Source organism: Delphinus delphis, chromosome 3 (genome assembly GCF_949987515.2).
Source record: "Delphinus delphis chromosome 3, mDelDel1.2, whole genome shotgun sequence".
NCBI classification, from domain to species: Eukaryota; Metazoa; Chordata; class Mammalia; order Artiodactyla; family Delphinidae; genus Delphinus; species Delphinus delphis.
Genome location: NC_082685.1, coordinates 37,576,134 through 37,591,931, shown reverse-complemented (window position 1 = coordinate 37,591,931; position 15,798 = coordinate 37,576,134). Strand labels below are relative to the sequence as shown.

The following is a 15,798-nucleotide window of genomic DNA, read 5'->3' as shown; positions in this document are numbered from 1 at the left end:
GACCGGGGCACGAACCCGTGTTCCCTGCATCGGCAGGCGGACTCTCAACCACTGTGCCCCCAGGGAAGCCCCATAAATGCCCATCTTTATGATTGTCTGAAACCTTTATTTTTCTCTCCTTCATTTGCCCTTTCTCTCAATGCTTCCTCTCCTTTAGCACTGCACAGAATAAAATTGTATATTATTTGTTATATTTACTGTGCTGAATTTTATGCTCTACATTCTTAATTTTAAAACTGTATAAGTATAAAAAAGTACTACATTTCTCTGAAGAAGAAAAAGCTGATTTGTAATTACTTGGCCTTTAATGTGACTTTTTATATACAAGAATGTTGAGAAAAAAAAAACAGAAAAGTCAAATACATACAAAAAATAAAAAGGTAAACTTGTTAATAAGCTAATACCAATTATTTATCCATCTTGTCTCTAAACAATACCTAGATCTTCAGACAACAAACTTATGTAAACAATATGACAAAAATTTCTTTTAGGAAGTTTCTTACTTGTCTCGAGATGCTCCCAGCGCCAAAACAATAGGATCTGCAATCTCTAACATAGACTGCAGGATAGAAGCTACAACAATGAAAAGGATAATACTGAGCAGGAATGCCCGGTGAACAACCTGCAGCTCTATCAGACCAGTCTGCACTGCCAGGATTAACAGCGTAACTCCTTCTGTCATGCCCCTAGAAAAGCACACATTTTTGGAAAAACAAACAATAATCAGAATCACATTTAATTCCGAGGGAAAATAATCCAAAGGCTTAGACTGTTATTACATATTTGTGATCTATTCTGACTTCGACAAAAGAACTTGATCAGAATATTAATGTCAGTGTAATAATATACAAGCATAATGTATCACTACATGTGCAAAACATAATAGCTATAATTTTAGCATACAGTGAGAAGAAAAAAAAGCAACTTCTCAGATAAATAAAAGTATTCAAACCAGGCTTGGCTAACGAGTCAGACACTCCTACCATTCTTAGATATCCACTGAATTATATACATATTTACATCATGAGCTATATCCCGATTATAAAATAGAGAACCACAGGTGAATGTCTCTATAATCTTGGAGTAGGGAAGGTCTATTTAAGAAGACCATAAGAACCAGAAACGTAAACAAAAATACTTTTTTTGAAATTCAATTTCCATATGGAAAATATATACAAAGTCCTAAGACCTTTTTATCCTATTGACTTGAATTATAAAGAATCTTACAAATAAACGAGAAATGAGCCAAGGACAGGTACAGTTTTCAGATACACAAATTAGCAAATATTTCAAAGCCTGATGACCCAAGTACTGACAAGGAATGTAAAAAAATATGGGCAGACTAATGTTGAGATATAAACAGGTAAAATGTTTCTGGAGAAGAATTGCTAATAAATTTAAAATGTACATATCCTTCAATTCAATAATATTACTAGTAATTTACCCTATGGATGTACTACAAAAGTTAAGATATATAGATATAGATTTTTAAGATATACACACACACACACACACACACACACACACACACACAGATTTGAGAGATAAAGTGAACAATGGAACATGTTATGTGACATCATGGGGATACAATCAGTAAAATCCAGACTGAAAAACTAAGTAGGACAAACAATCCGATGTCTTCAACAAATAACATTAAAGGGAAAAAATAAAGAGATAGCAGGAAACTAAATATTGAAAGAGACTTAAGAGGCATACCAGTCAACTACAACATGGGCATTATTTGGATCCTGAGTTGAGCAAACAAAATGTTTTTTAAAATTTAGACAGATAATTAGGGAAATATGAACACCAACTGGGTATCTGATGTCAAGGAATTCTTCTATCAGAAATGAATGCTCTATTGTAGTTATGTTTTTTTCCTAAAAGATTTAGAGGTAAAATAATATTATATCTGGGATTTGCTCCAAACAAATGCAGCTAGGGAGGGGGTGTTATGGGACAAGGTAGGTGGAATTGACAGGGGCACACAACACACAACACTGGCCATATTACTGGAGATGGGTGCCAGGTACATACATAGGGGTTCATTTTACTATTTTCTCAGCTTTACTGGTTTAAAATTTTCCTAATTAAGGGTTTAAAAAGAGAGACATGAACAAAGACACTCATAGCAGCATTATTTTTAAATAGCAAAAAAAAAAAAAAAAGATACATTATTTTTGCAATACTATGCATTCATCGAAAAGAATGAGGTGTATGTGTTGACATAAAAACAAAACAAAAAACCTATCTAAACCATATTAAGTGACAAGATAAGGTACAGAACAATGTGTATAGTATGTGGAAAAGACTATAGATACTTTTCCCTATAAGAAATGTTTTAAATTACCATCTATAGCTGTTACCTTTGGGGAGAGGAAATGGGAAGTAGGGGAAGAAAGTTGTCATTTTCCATTTTGTGCTTTCTGAATGGTATGAATTCTGTGAACTTAAACATGAATTATTTTTCTGTCTTGTCCCCACTCCCTTTTTCCATTATAAAGGTGTTAGCTGGGACTGGCAGGAAAATTACAGAGCATAGGTTTTTTCTTTTCTGTCATTAAAAAACTAATACACAACAAATTAAAATTTCCCCTCAATTTACAAGGTACTCAGCATCTACTAATCATGAAATAGTCCATAAAAATTTAAATACTTTAAGAAGAGGTTACATAAACTTATATAAATGAAACCATTAAACCTCTATGTTAATTCAGATAACAGAAATCATGACAAGTTCTAGAAGTAGTTTCCTAATACCTGATCTTAGTGATTTAATAACAACTGGAATAACTATTCTGCATCCTCATTAATGCATCCTTTGAAACTTCAATCAGTATCAAAATTATGTTCAAACATAAAAAAAAATCTTTAAGAAAGTATCGAATTTAGAAATCTGATTTTAGCAGAGCAACACAAACGTCAAATGGGAAAAAGCAAGCTATCCAAAAATCTCTTAAATAAATCTAGGAAAGGAAAGTGTCTAATATACATTGTTATGTAGATATAATAAAAATACATCTTTTATACACAGAAATTTAGTTATTTTTTCATAGTATTTTAATCTAAATATTGCAACCATTCCAAAAAAAAAAGTCCTCAAAATTCCATTTCCTCTAAAATTCATCAACAAAGAAATTCATCATTCCTTCTTCAAGTTACATAAGATTTAAATGTCTAGAGCTATTCAGGGTGAAGAACTTACCGATTCATGGCAGGATCATTCATGAAAGCTCGATAACCCTGCAAGTAAAACTTGCAGAGTGTCAGAACACCCAAGGCAACAAAAGAAACCGTGAAGACCAAACCCAAAAGTGAGTAAGGAGTGCTGCAGCATTCAGCAATACTAGAAAAAAAGGGGGGGAAATATTGTCCGATAAAAATTGTTTATTTGGAATTGAAACATCTTAGGCCTTTAAATAACCACCAAGCTTGATCTGATCCTCAATGAAAACACCCAAAATTTGAGATGAAATCACCTAACCACTCTGTTAATAATTTAAATCCATTCTTATTATTATCCTAACCTCATTTTTCTAACTCTTTGGCAAATATTCAGCACATAGCACCAAATCTGAAACACAGTCTTTTTTATTTTTATTAACTATCATCTCCTTCAAAGGTAGTAAAACTCTGAAGGCTTAAATCTTGTTCAAACCTTAAGAAAATCTAATTAACATGCTGATAATATTCAAAAGAAATGTATATAGTTGCCCATTGTTCTTCTGAAAGGTTCTGGCTGTTCAAATTGATCAGACTGTACTGCTAATGTGGTTCCTTGTCAAAACTCCTTCTCTGACCAAACTGCTATGGGGTAGGGCCTGTGCAGACTCTGCAGCCCCTGACTCCTCTCACTCCAACAATGTCTTCCATGCTACTGGTGCTTTACATTTTAATTAATTTAGGCGTAGGTAAATGCAGGTCTTTTCTGGGTTATTTCAAAAGCATGTCCAAGAATATAGCCCAAGATCATTTCAAAATAATTTTAATAGCAATTTTTAATAAGGAGAACTGGACTTGCACTAAACCTTGGAAATACTTTCATATTTTATAGAAATACATTCAATACTTTTATTGAACACATTTGAGAATAATTTCACAAGTATTTTGCAAATATATGTAATATTATGTACCAATAATTTGGATTTAGCATTTACAAAGCAACTAATAAAAAAACATTCAAAGCATGGTATCAAGTTTTGAAATTTCAGTGAATAATGTCTTGCATGGATGAGGAATTCATTCAGGCAAATCAGTATCTGCCCTTTACTATGTAGCTCCATGCCTCTGCTACACGGTTATCCTTCTTACACAACTGTTTTTAAGTTACTTTTTATGTGAAAACATCTAATTTTACGTAGACCACTGTGCATTATGATGAGGAAAAAAATGTCTGGTTTTCCATTAGGAGCCAAAATATCTACCAATCATGGTAGTTGACAGCTAAAGAATAAATAATTTTATGGCATTCTTAAAAGTCTAATTTCTGAAATGTTTGATATTTTTCTCAGAAAAATCATTATATACCATGTTTCAACAAATTGTCCAGTAATTTAAAAATATGAGGATCATGGCTAAAAATAACACTAAAAATTTTACTTCATTGCCATTGGAAAAGTCTGAAAGTTTTACTGAATGTCCAAACAATTTCTCTATTCTTGTGTCTATTTTTAAAGAAATCTTTTTTACCCAAACAGTATGATTTAATTACATTTTCAAGAGGAGCACATTCTTTTTCTCTTACTTTAAAAAAATGTGTGGGGAAAAAAAAAATGTGTGGTGCTATTTTTCAAGAGCATACTAAAGAAAACAAAAGGTTTCAACCTAGCTTTGGGGAAGTGAAAGAGGCTGGGAAATTTATAAAACTTTTCTTCCCATCTCTCCTCGATGAGACATTTTATTGATTTTAGTTTCTATTTCCTGGCTGCAAAAAAACCCTTCTTTTTGTTTTTCAGTTTGTTTGCCATGCTTTGTTGGTTTGTTTTAGTCAGGGTATCCTGGTAAACTTGTGATCCTCCTTTTTGAGAGTAAGTTGTTCATTGGCAAAGCAACATACACACATAACCTAATGCACAAGTGCATCAAGAAGGACAAAGAACAATGCTTACAGAGACACAAATTAATGAAAGAACCACACAGGAACTTCTCTATAAAACACCAAATTAAAATATTCTTATATAGAGAAGGGGCAATCTATCCTATGTATGGAAAAGGAATAAAGAAGAAAATTATTTTGGCAAGATATCTAAGCCTCACCTAAAATTGCAGCATTATTTTCTTACTTTGTTAAGTCCAAATTCATTCATAGCTTACTGATTTGTTAAGCCTCTTACATTATACTATGCTTCATTTGATTGTGCTTCACAATGGATAATAATCTGGTTTAAAACATGACCAATCCCAGTCCCACACTTAGGTTATCCTAACCACTGAACTGTATATCTCTCTTTCTCTTTAAATTCAGTTACTTTTTGGACCATTTTAAAACTCTGCATAAAATCTCCATGATACTTACATAAAAACAAATAGCAGTGAAACAATGAATTGGCCATTAAAATGTGTTTGATATCAGTTTATTGCATGTTTATAAAAGCTACTTTTTAATTAAAAGTCTCAGAAAGTACAAAATCTGACTCAGTACCAATAAGTTTATTTTACTTACTTGTCAAAATAGGTATCGCCCCATGACATTTTTATTGCTGTTTAACTTTGTAACGTTTTCAATCTTAACAAGTAACATGCTCCTTAAAGAGAGTAAATCTGTCTTAAACTTCTCCTCCCCTACACCACTTGGTGCACAACACTCCATCATTTTGGATGGCTGTGAAACAACAGCTCTACTAACTAAAACTCTAAAGTTGTATTCGCCTATACTTCCCAGGAGGAGAGTTTCTTTCTTGCCTTTTAAAGTGACAATGAGCCAGGGAATGAAGATGTAGACCCATCTGCTAGATTCTGAGGGACTGAGATGGAAACTTGGAATTTAACAGTGACAAATGTCTAGATAAGCTCACAACAAAGATAATGAGGTAGAAAAAGGACTCTAATGACTTAAGATTTTTTTAAAATAATTTACTTTAGAAACCAAGTCTTAGAATTCCTTTAGGTTAAATAGTAAAATACTATGATATACTCATTTTACCATTATTTGACTCTATATTAATACGGAAGCAAAACATTGAAAATAACAGGGCATAGTGAAAGTGTATAGGTAAGTCATAGGATTTGGACTCAGATGGGGTTTGAGTGTCCCTTCTTTTGGCACTGGCACCTGGGCAAGTTACTCTTGGTACAATTTCCTTACCTCTGAAATGCTAATGATAATAAGGTACCTTTCTTGCAGGGCTGCTATAAAAGTAAGTATGAAGAAGTGTTTATTAGTGTGGCTGGCACATATTAAATACTCAAAGTGATAGTTATTTTTAGTAACATATTTCTTTTCCAGTAGTTTAACTTGAAATTGAAAAAACATTTTTACAATTTGCTACATACCTTTCCACAAATCATTTGCTGTACTACGGTCTACAGTGCAGCCAAATATACCACCATTATTATATTAGCACCTCCTTACACTGCCAGACCTAGGCATCCACTGAGTGAAAATCCTATTTTAATTGAATATGAAGCACTATAAAAAGAGTGACAAAAGTTAATTTGAAAAACTTACTATTCCTAGATCAAAGTTTTCTCTTCCTAGGGTTATATATAGTATCGTATACTCTTATTAATTACCTTGTGAGGAAAAGGAAAAGAAGCCTCTCTCGTGATGCAGGCTGATCCCGAGTACTGAAATAGGAGTAAATCTGAAGAGCAAATAAGACGAGCCAGAAAACCATGAACAGTACAGGGACTACCAGCTGATTCCACAGGGACATCCCCAAGGCTAGAAGGCCATATACCTCCACTACCTGAGTAAGAAAATAGGACTTTAGGAAAACACCTTGTATCACTTCAATAAACACATTTAAACACAAAAGAGTTTAACCTAAAGTACTGAAAGAGAAAAACTGAGTAGCTTTTCTTTTCTTGCAAGATTATTTCAACTAAATTCCTTCAAAGTTAGCTCTATACATACAAGTAGGAATTAGCATGTCTTTGTTAATTTTCTGACTTTGAATTATTATTAACTGTTGATACACATTCATCAAATGGCAACAGTAAACTGCCCTAAGAGTTCAGGGATAATGTCAAAATAAAGTCACAGTCAGAGTTAAACTACGTCAAGGGAGTGTGAGGAGCCTTGGTAAACTTACTCATGTCTAATCAAAATGATCAGGACTAGCATGAACAATGCAATACTGCTTGAGGGGCTAGGAGGAAGGGAAATATAAAAGAATTTTCCAGAGTTTATTCAGGAAGGTCACAGATGAGAAGTAGTTTGATGGAAGACAGAATAATCATTGGAGAAGTTTATGATGGAGCAAAGACAGGAAGTCTGTTCCCTCAGACAAATCACTTCCCCTTGCTCCTACTGTGTATTTATCAAGCAACATTTCTCAAATGATTTGGTTTGCCAAGTGTATTAACACCAGAGAAAAAGGTACACCTAAAAAAAGTTTATTAAACTACTATAAGTCAATAAATTAGCTGTCTAGTTTATAACACAATTCCTTATGAGACTGATTAGGAGGAATTAATTCTCATAATCTGATTCAGCCTAGGAGTACAGCTGTAACCAAGTTTCTGGAGTTACTAAGCCAGGGACTGGACCCTGGTAACACAACAAGGTTCTGCCAAGTAGGTTACAAGCTCTAACCTAAGCAGCCAATTGGTCTTGCCTGAATGCTCGGTGTGACACCAGAATTTTTCAAAAACTATAAAGACCTTAAATAAAAATACACTGACTTGTAGCTTATTCTAAATTTACATTTTTTCATCTGTAAATCAAATATTTTTTCTAAAACTGAGTCATGATTAACCCCCATTTTTTCCCAACCAGAAAATATTGCAAGAAAAAGGAAATTGTCCAGCTAGCTGCAAAATTACTATTAGCAGCAAACTAATCACTGAGAGGTAGAGTACTTTTCCTTCTTTCCATTCAAGGAAAAGACCACTAAAATACCTGACAGTTTCCACTTCTTGTCTATCCAATTCTTTCCAGGTCGCGAATTTCATAACCTATACTTTATTTTCAACTGCAACACCTTGTGCTACAAGAACCTTATGGCAACCAAGAAGGTAAACATGACACTGAAAAACGGAGGCTTTGTCCTTATGGTAACTAAATAAACAGTATCCAAGTAATATTTACTGAATATCTACCACTTCTTACAAACCAGGGTAGTTCCACAAGATTGAATTCAAATAAAAAATACATAAATTCATCATTCTGACCCTGCATACAACAACCCTTCCCCACGAAGAAACTGTTCAATGAGAGTATGAAAATAACTTCATCTTCCTCTGAAGATCTACTTTCAAGAAAGTTGCTCAAGTTAATCATTATGTAAGATGAAGAAATCAGTAGAATCAGGGTAAGGCCGAGAGCTTAGGAAATTTTTCTGGGAAAATCTGCCCCTGGGGCCACAACAATAACAACAAGGAAAGGATTCATTTAGTAGTATCAGTTTGACCAATCTGAAAGCTTCCTGTACCTTAGGGTCACGCACACAGTAAAGAGCTAGGAGAGAATGCCCATTTTAATACTCTCTTTATACCAATGTCAGTTTTAAGACCTATTTTATATACTGAAATTCACTGATTAAATCAAATGAACTATTTATCTCCTCAATACCTACTGTTTGTGTCTGGAAATAATCTGTTTGAGAGCAAAGGCTGATAAAAGTAGGAGAGACAGAAGCACGTTATGTTGGCAAAATCAGTCCAAGCACCACATCTAAATGAAATCTGTCATACCATAGCCCAGAACTATTTAACTTCTCAGTCTATTAAACAAACGTAAGGAAAAAACTGTACTCACGGTAGGGCTATAATCAGGAAAAAAACAGGATTTGACCTCTAGGTATTCAATTCTACATCATTCTTGTCTTTGTTATCATAGTTAACACTGAATATCATCTACCTGGCACTGAACTCATTCAAATCTCACGGCTACCCTATGCGTTAAGTACAACAGTTATTATTAGCTCCATTTTACAGATAAGTAAACTTAAGTGACTAACCCCAGGTTACACAGCTGGTAAACAGCAGCATCAGAGTGAGAACCCAGACCATCTGCTTCTGGAGAAGCACTTACTTCACTTTACTGCCTCTCAATAGAACTTAATAAAGAATCTCAGATGCTCCTAATTAGGTTGAAAACAGTTACTATTTTGAAACTGTCAAACATAATGTTACCATGACCATGACTGTGAAATAAAAGTGAACTAAATCTTTAATATACTTAATATTTATGTAGAATTTTATCTACACAGTCTTACCTGAACCAACTCTCTGTATGCAGACTTGGCAAGGTTATAAGGTACTAGAAGGTTAGACCCAAGAAAATAAAGAACTTCCAATCCAGTAAAAATCATAGCAAATTTGTTGATGATAACAATTGTCTCCAGAGGAACAAGGCAGAGGCGTGCTAGGAGAGGAAGCATGTGAGCTGAAAAGAGCCAAATCTGCTTCGTTTTCATGACACAGGAGCATAAAGTACACACCACCAACTGACCTAAAATGGGGGGGAGAACATATTTAATTTCGAGATTTGGTAATCACAAAATAAAAACAAAACACTGTTGAAAAGGATGATGACACAGCTTTTGAAGGAGTTTAGTTAGGATCTCTTAGATAATATTTTAAATCAAATTTTAATTTCATCTGACCAAAATTACATGTTCTGTGAATTTTGGGCACCCATTCCCTAGGACTAACTTAAAAGAAGCAGCACAAATATCCACTGGTCTTCATCACATTCCAGATGACATATATAATATGGCAATTTTTTAAAATGTCTCATTCAAAAAAGAATTCAGTTACAACTAAATATATTTAGCTCCTTTTACAAAGGCCCTCAATATTTAACTGTTCTCCTCTAGAGGTGAAAGTATAAAATCCAAGAGATACAGTTACTTGTCCAAGATCATGCTGTGACAAGATTTATTCTGAGGTTTTCAATCTTTAATTGTTTCTACAGGACCATGCAAGCCTTCCCAAATGACTCAATAATGAGAAGTTAAAACTGAGAAGTTTAAACAACAAATTCTTCTCACAGAGGATTATGCATGATTATAGAAAAGTTAGGAAATACAGAGAAGGAAAAAGGAAAAAGAAGCCTCAATCTCCTACAATCCTGTCACCCAAAGGTAGCACTGTTAATGTCGTGTTCATTAAATAAGGTATTGCACGTAAAGCCTTAGCATTTTATCTGAAACCTAGGCAGTGCTCAAAGTTATTCATATTGTTACCTTTTCAGATTTATTCTATGCATGTGAATATACACAAATGTTTTATATAAAGGAGATTATAGCATACACACAATCAACTTTTTTCATTTAATACATATTATGCATATATCTCTCAAATAAATAAATAAAGGCTTTTGTTGTTTTTTTAGTTAAAAAACTGAATGCACATGACAATATTAGCATTTGGCTATTTTCAAATGTTTCATAATTATAAAATGCTTTGTTATGAATAAGCCTGTACATTTATGACATCATTGTATAAACTACTTGGAGCACATTTCCTAATATTTTCTTAGCCTAAATTCCTATAAGTGGGATTACTGAGTCAGAAGAAACATTTTTTAAGGCTTTTAACACATACTGTCAATTGCCCTACAGACACAAAACACACAGTGTACAGGGGTGCCCATTTTCTCACCTACCTGTCAACAGTGAAAATAATTTAAGAAAGGGAAGGGCAAGGAATATTTTCTAAGTTTTTGTTAAATTTGTATTTTGTCGTTTACCAGTAGCACTGAACATTACCAATAAGTAATGGGTTGGCCAAAAAGTTCGTTCAGGTTTTTCCGTAACCTTACAGAAAAACGCAAACGAACTTTTTGTCCAATCAACATGTAAACGCATTTGCAATTATTTGGCAAAACGTTTGTTCACATTCTTTGTCTATTCTTTTACTAGGATATGTAGCCTTCTGTTGTTTGATCAAGATATTAACCTCCTTTATCATATGATTCTATTTTCCCAATCTGTCATTTGAGTATTTTAATAACTTTTTCTCTCATAGTATAGAAGTTTGTATTATAAAGAGTCAAACCTATCAATCTTTTCCTTAATGGTTTCTACTTCTGGTGCCATGGTTAATTATATGGCTCCCCCTACTCAAGATCATACATGTAATCACCTATATTTTCTTTAATTTAAAAATTAATATATATGGAAATTATTTTAGAATAAGGTAAAAAGTAAAGACCTATGTTTGTTTTTCCAGATGTGTAGTCAGTTGTCTCAAAACTAGCCATTGGAATCATCCAATTCTTTTCTCATTAATTTGAAATGCCACTTTGGTATACTTCAGAATCTTCTATGTATTTTGTGTCTGTGTCAGAACTTGCTAATTTTTTTCAGTGCTCTACTCTGATGACAGTGCCCACTATTCCTTTTCACTGACTGGACAAGTCTCCTCTTATTGCTCCTCTCAGAATTTCTTAGAAATTCTTGAACATGTCATCTTCCAAATTAATTTAGGAATCAGTCAAATTCTCTTCCTTCTTGCCAATGAAAAGCAAAACAATATTTTTAGATTCTAATTTGTGTTCTATCCATATTATTGTTAGAAGAATTAAAAAACTGCAACTATTTTTATACAAAGCTGAAAATTTATTAACAATCTACTACACTGTATGTAACATATGTGGTATTTTTTCCCACAAAGTACTAATTTTAGCCTTTAAAGAACTGATATTCAAATCACATGAAAAACATTCATAAAGGCATTAAGAAAGAGAAAAACACCTAATAATAAAGAAAACTGAGGCAGATCCCCTCCCCCACAGCTTGCTCTCACCCTCTGCTCCCTTGCAGTGTACTCAATAGATCTCGCTTTCTACGCTCACTTCTGGCTCGGTGAATTCTTTTACCACCCACATTGCCAGCCCCATCACCACATTCCACAGCATTTTGGTGGCCCATACAGGGAATGCCTCTGTCTGCCTTTTCTAATCAGTCTTCCAATAGTAGTGATCGGCCTAATGACTTGGGGCAATTGAAGGTCCCCGGCCAGGGTTATTGCTCAGCGGGACCCAAGGTCTCCAGACGGGCTCCGACTCACTGTCACCCCAAGGGCTACATTCTGGAAAGTCTTTTCTCCTCTTCAACACTGCCGATGGTCTAAGGTCCCTGGAGACCAGGGATTGCACATCCTGACTCTCTGGCGGACCTAAAGCCCAGTCCCATATCGACTGACTGTCCCTGCCCGATGGGGTGGTAGTGTCCTTTGGGCCTAGCTTTGGGACTCCTCACTTCTAACACCTGGTGCATTCGGCAGCGGCAGCTCGTCTGGGGCAAATCCAGGCACACTGTAAGATCCTCTTTTCTCTTTCCATCCTGATCCACCAACGTCACCAAGTACGTCAAACAAGTTGCTACAAAACCAACTTCATTCCATCAAGCTACAAATGGTGACAAGACAAGGATTCCAACCTCTAGAATCAATACAGTTGACTACTCTCAAACAGCCCTCCCAAAATTTCTATTCACACAGAATCCCACAGCCCCACAGCCGACCAGCAAAGCCAACTGGGACCCAATGTCACCCTTTCTCAGCAGGAAGTAGCCCAAGATGATGTCGTTGCCCAGATGTCAATGATTTGACTCTGCTGATCTGACAGGGGGGAAATGTAGAGCTTAACAAAAGAACAGCCATCTTAGGCTGGGGCGGTCCTTTTAAGATAAGACAAATGCACTCTCCCCCCAACGGGAAATTATCAGTAGTCACAAGCAGTTGGCATTCCAGGCAGATAGAGCTATGACACACCCAGCCCTAACCACCAAACGGGTGGAACATTAACCCAAGGGTGACCAGAGGGGACCATAAAAGAAGCCCAGTTTCTCTCCCCCAGCGTAGACCCCCTCTTGGTCTCCCCCGCAGTGTACTCAATAAATCTCACTTTCTACCCTCAGAAAAAAAAAAAAAGAAAGAAATAGAAAAAGAAAACTGAGAAGAGGCCACCTAGTAAGATAAGTCAACAAAATCTTAGGGGCTAGAAAACAACTATCAGGCCACTACTCTTTCCCCACCCTGAGAAGAAGACTGAATTTTGCTCTCCAGAAAGGCTGAAATAGGCTCCTGGGCACTGTGCACAGCTCAGGGCAGAGGTGAGGTGCAGTGCCCAAATGAAAAACGGAGATTAAAATAAAAGTCTGCACCCAGAAGGATGAGATCACCACTCTAGATCTCCAAACACTGCTGCCATGTTTATTGCCACCCAGCTCTTGTCACTGACACTAGCCTCCCCTACAGGAGACAGAAAGATTCTTCTTTGGGGAAACTGACCCAAGTCCAAGTGAAAAGACCTACAAATACACACACTTAGGGGTCCCCCCAAAAACAGCCAGTCGCACTTGACACCAAATGTGAAACATACCCGTTGGTAAGCCTTAAACAGATTCCAATCGACAACTTAATAACTCACTTTAATACAAATGATCACACAAGGATATTTAAGTAAAACTTACAGTTTATCAGCCTCATATGGGGTCTAGGCATCAGTATTTATAATTTTTTATGTAATATAACCAGGTGATTCTAATCCAGGCTTAAGAAATACTGCTGTCCCAGGTAAGGCAAAGACCAAAACAAATGGAGAGAACGCAAGGAACAAAAGAAAGCTTCAGGGGCTTCCCTGGTGGCGCAGTGGTTGAGAGTCCGCCTGCCGATGCAGGGGACACGGGTTCGTGCCCCGGTCCGGGAGGATCCCATATGCTGTGGAGTGGCTGGGCCCGTGAGCCACGGCCACTGAGCCTGTGCTCCGCAACGGGAGAGGCCACAGCAGTGAGAGGCCCACGTACCATAAAAAAAAAAAAGAAAGCTTCGAAGTAAATAATATATCTAAGAAATTTAAAAGACTGTCACAATAAAAAGAAAACAAACTCCAGGATATTAAAATATATAACAACAAAAGGGTTGTAAGATAAAGTTGGGAAATCTCAGAAAGTAAGACAAAGAGAGAGACAGAGAGAGAGAAAAAGGAAAATGGAACAGTAAGAAAATTAGGGGCTCAATGTGGGAGGAACCTTACCAATTAAGAGAATTTCCAGAAGGGGACAAAAGAGAAAACAGCAGGGAAAAGTTAGGTGAGTTGAAAGGAGAAAGGCCTCTGCGGAATGATACCTGAGAGTAGAGAGGAGTGGTACAGGAGAAAACCGATTTTCATCATAAAATTGTGGTATTTCTTGAGTTTTAAAAGTAAGTATATTTCTTTGATTAAAAAATTAGCTAAAACTCTGAAAGAAATAAAATACTCAGAGGAAATGCTTTAATATTAAGAATGATTAGGAATTTTCATTCTGGTATGTCTTACTTTCACTGTACTCACAGCTATGATATTTAAATTTCCTTTTTCAAATTCTCAGAGCTTTCTGAGAATCTGCTCCCTGTGTTATAATCGTCAGTTTGGCTCAAATAAAATTCTCTTTTTTCTTCTTAAAAAAAAAAAAATTTCCTTGTTCAGCATGCTGTAAACTTCCTTTAAGCTCTGAAAATTCCCATAAGTCTAGGACAGCACATTCGGTGTTCAGCTCTGGGGTTACAGGCTTCATTTAATTTATCTTCTTTCACAGAAGACTATGACTCATATGCTGTGATTCTCTTTAAGAGAAGACTACTCCTCTTATTTAGGTGAAAGAAGGAAGGAGTCATACTGTTAGTGGAAATCTTTCCTATAGCTCCAGGAGAAAAGGAAGTTGTTTAACTTGACATGCCTATTCCAACTGGCAATTCTGAATAAATCAAAATCACAATGTACTCTTTGGATTTCAGAATTCCACTGTAAGAACTATCTCCAAGAAGTCTGTAATCCTAAGAAATGATGGCATATTCAAATTACTTAATTTTTCATTAAAAGTTCATTAGTGAAATGGAAGAAAAGGAGGAGAAAGTTACTTTAAAATCAAAGTCTAAAGAAAATTGCTACTTAATAGTTTACGGATTTTGTTTTATTTCCAATTAATTGAATCTTAGTTGAGTAAACACACTATCATAACCACTGATAGGAAAAATTTAAGGAAATATACAGATTTATACTAAATTGCGTCCATTATAGAATAAAAGAGAACACTTTATGAGTTTTCTAACCTAGCAAATATTTTCATACTTGGATGTCACCACTACTGAATATACCAATTCATGGGATATAGCCATAAAGCAACATTATTTTTGTGTCCTACTGTCTTAAAAGCCACTCTGTGAACTGAGTGTTCTCCTGCCCCTAAGGCAAGTCCCATACCTTTTCTAATCTAGCACAGGTTATACAATCTAATCTAATCTAATCTAATCTCAATCTAATAACAAACAAAACTTTGAAACTGATTTAAAGTTGAGGGTTTTCCTTTATTCCAGCTGAGGCCTCCTACGGCATAACAGAAAACCTGCAATTGTGAGAGGGAGTAGAGAGGTTAAGGCAATCTTCTTCCTCTTTCTCTGCCAGCACAATCTCACACTTTTCCTGACTTACTCACGACTGAAGCAGGCAGGGAAGGAGAGGGAGGGAAGTAGAAAATTCTTACTGAACTATGTTCTTACAATGGTATGGTATTGGTGCTCCCTACAGTTGGCGTATTTAAAATGGATCTCCTTTCTCCTGGGCACTTTTAAGGATTCTTCTGATTGTTCCCATCACTGTGGATCTCTCATCTGCAGTACCCTTGATGCTTGTTATGTACCCTCCTC

The 15,798-nt window shown here is 35.6% G+C and overlaps 1 protein-coding gene across 3 annotated transcripts in view; it reads right to left on the bottom strand.

The window, feature by feature from the left end:
* Positions 1-15,798, bottom strand: part of RNF145 (ring finger protein 145) — a 65,965-nt gene that overhangs the window by 12,765 nt on the left and 37,402 nt on the right. For all 3 annotated transcript variants that reach the window (XM_060008441.1, XM_060008443.1, XM_060008442.1), the window contains 4 exons: positions 9,381-9,616; positions 6,733-6,908; positions 3,206-3,346; positions 504-686 (listed from right to left, as the gene is read on the bottom strand). In XM_060008441.1, the coding sequence (XP_059864424.1) occupies positions 504-686; positions 3,206-3,346; positions 6,733-6,908; positions 9,381-9,616 (736 nt within the window). The remainder of the gene's footprint in view (positions 1-503; positions 687-3,205; positions 3,347-6,732; positions 6,909-9,380; positions 9,617-15,798) is intronic.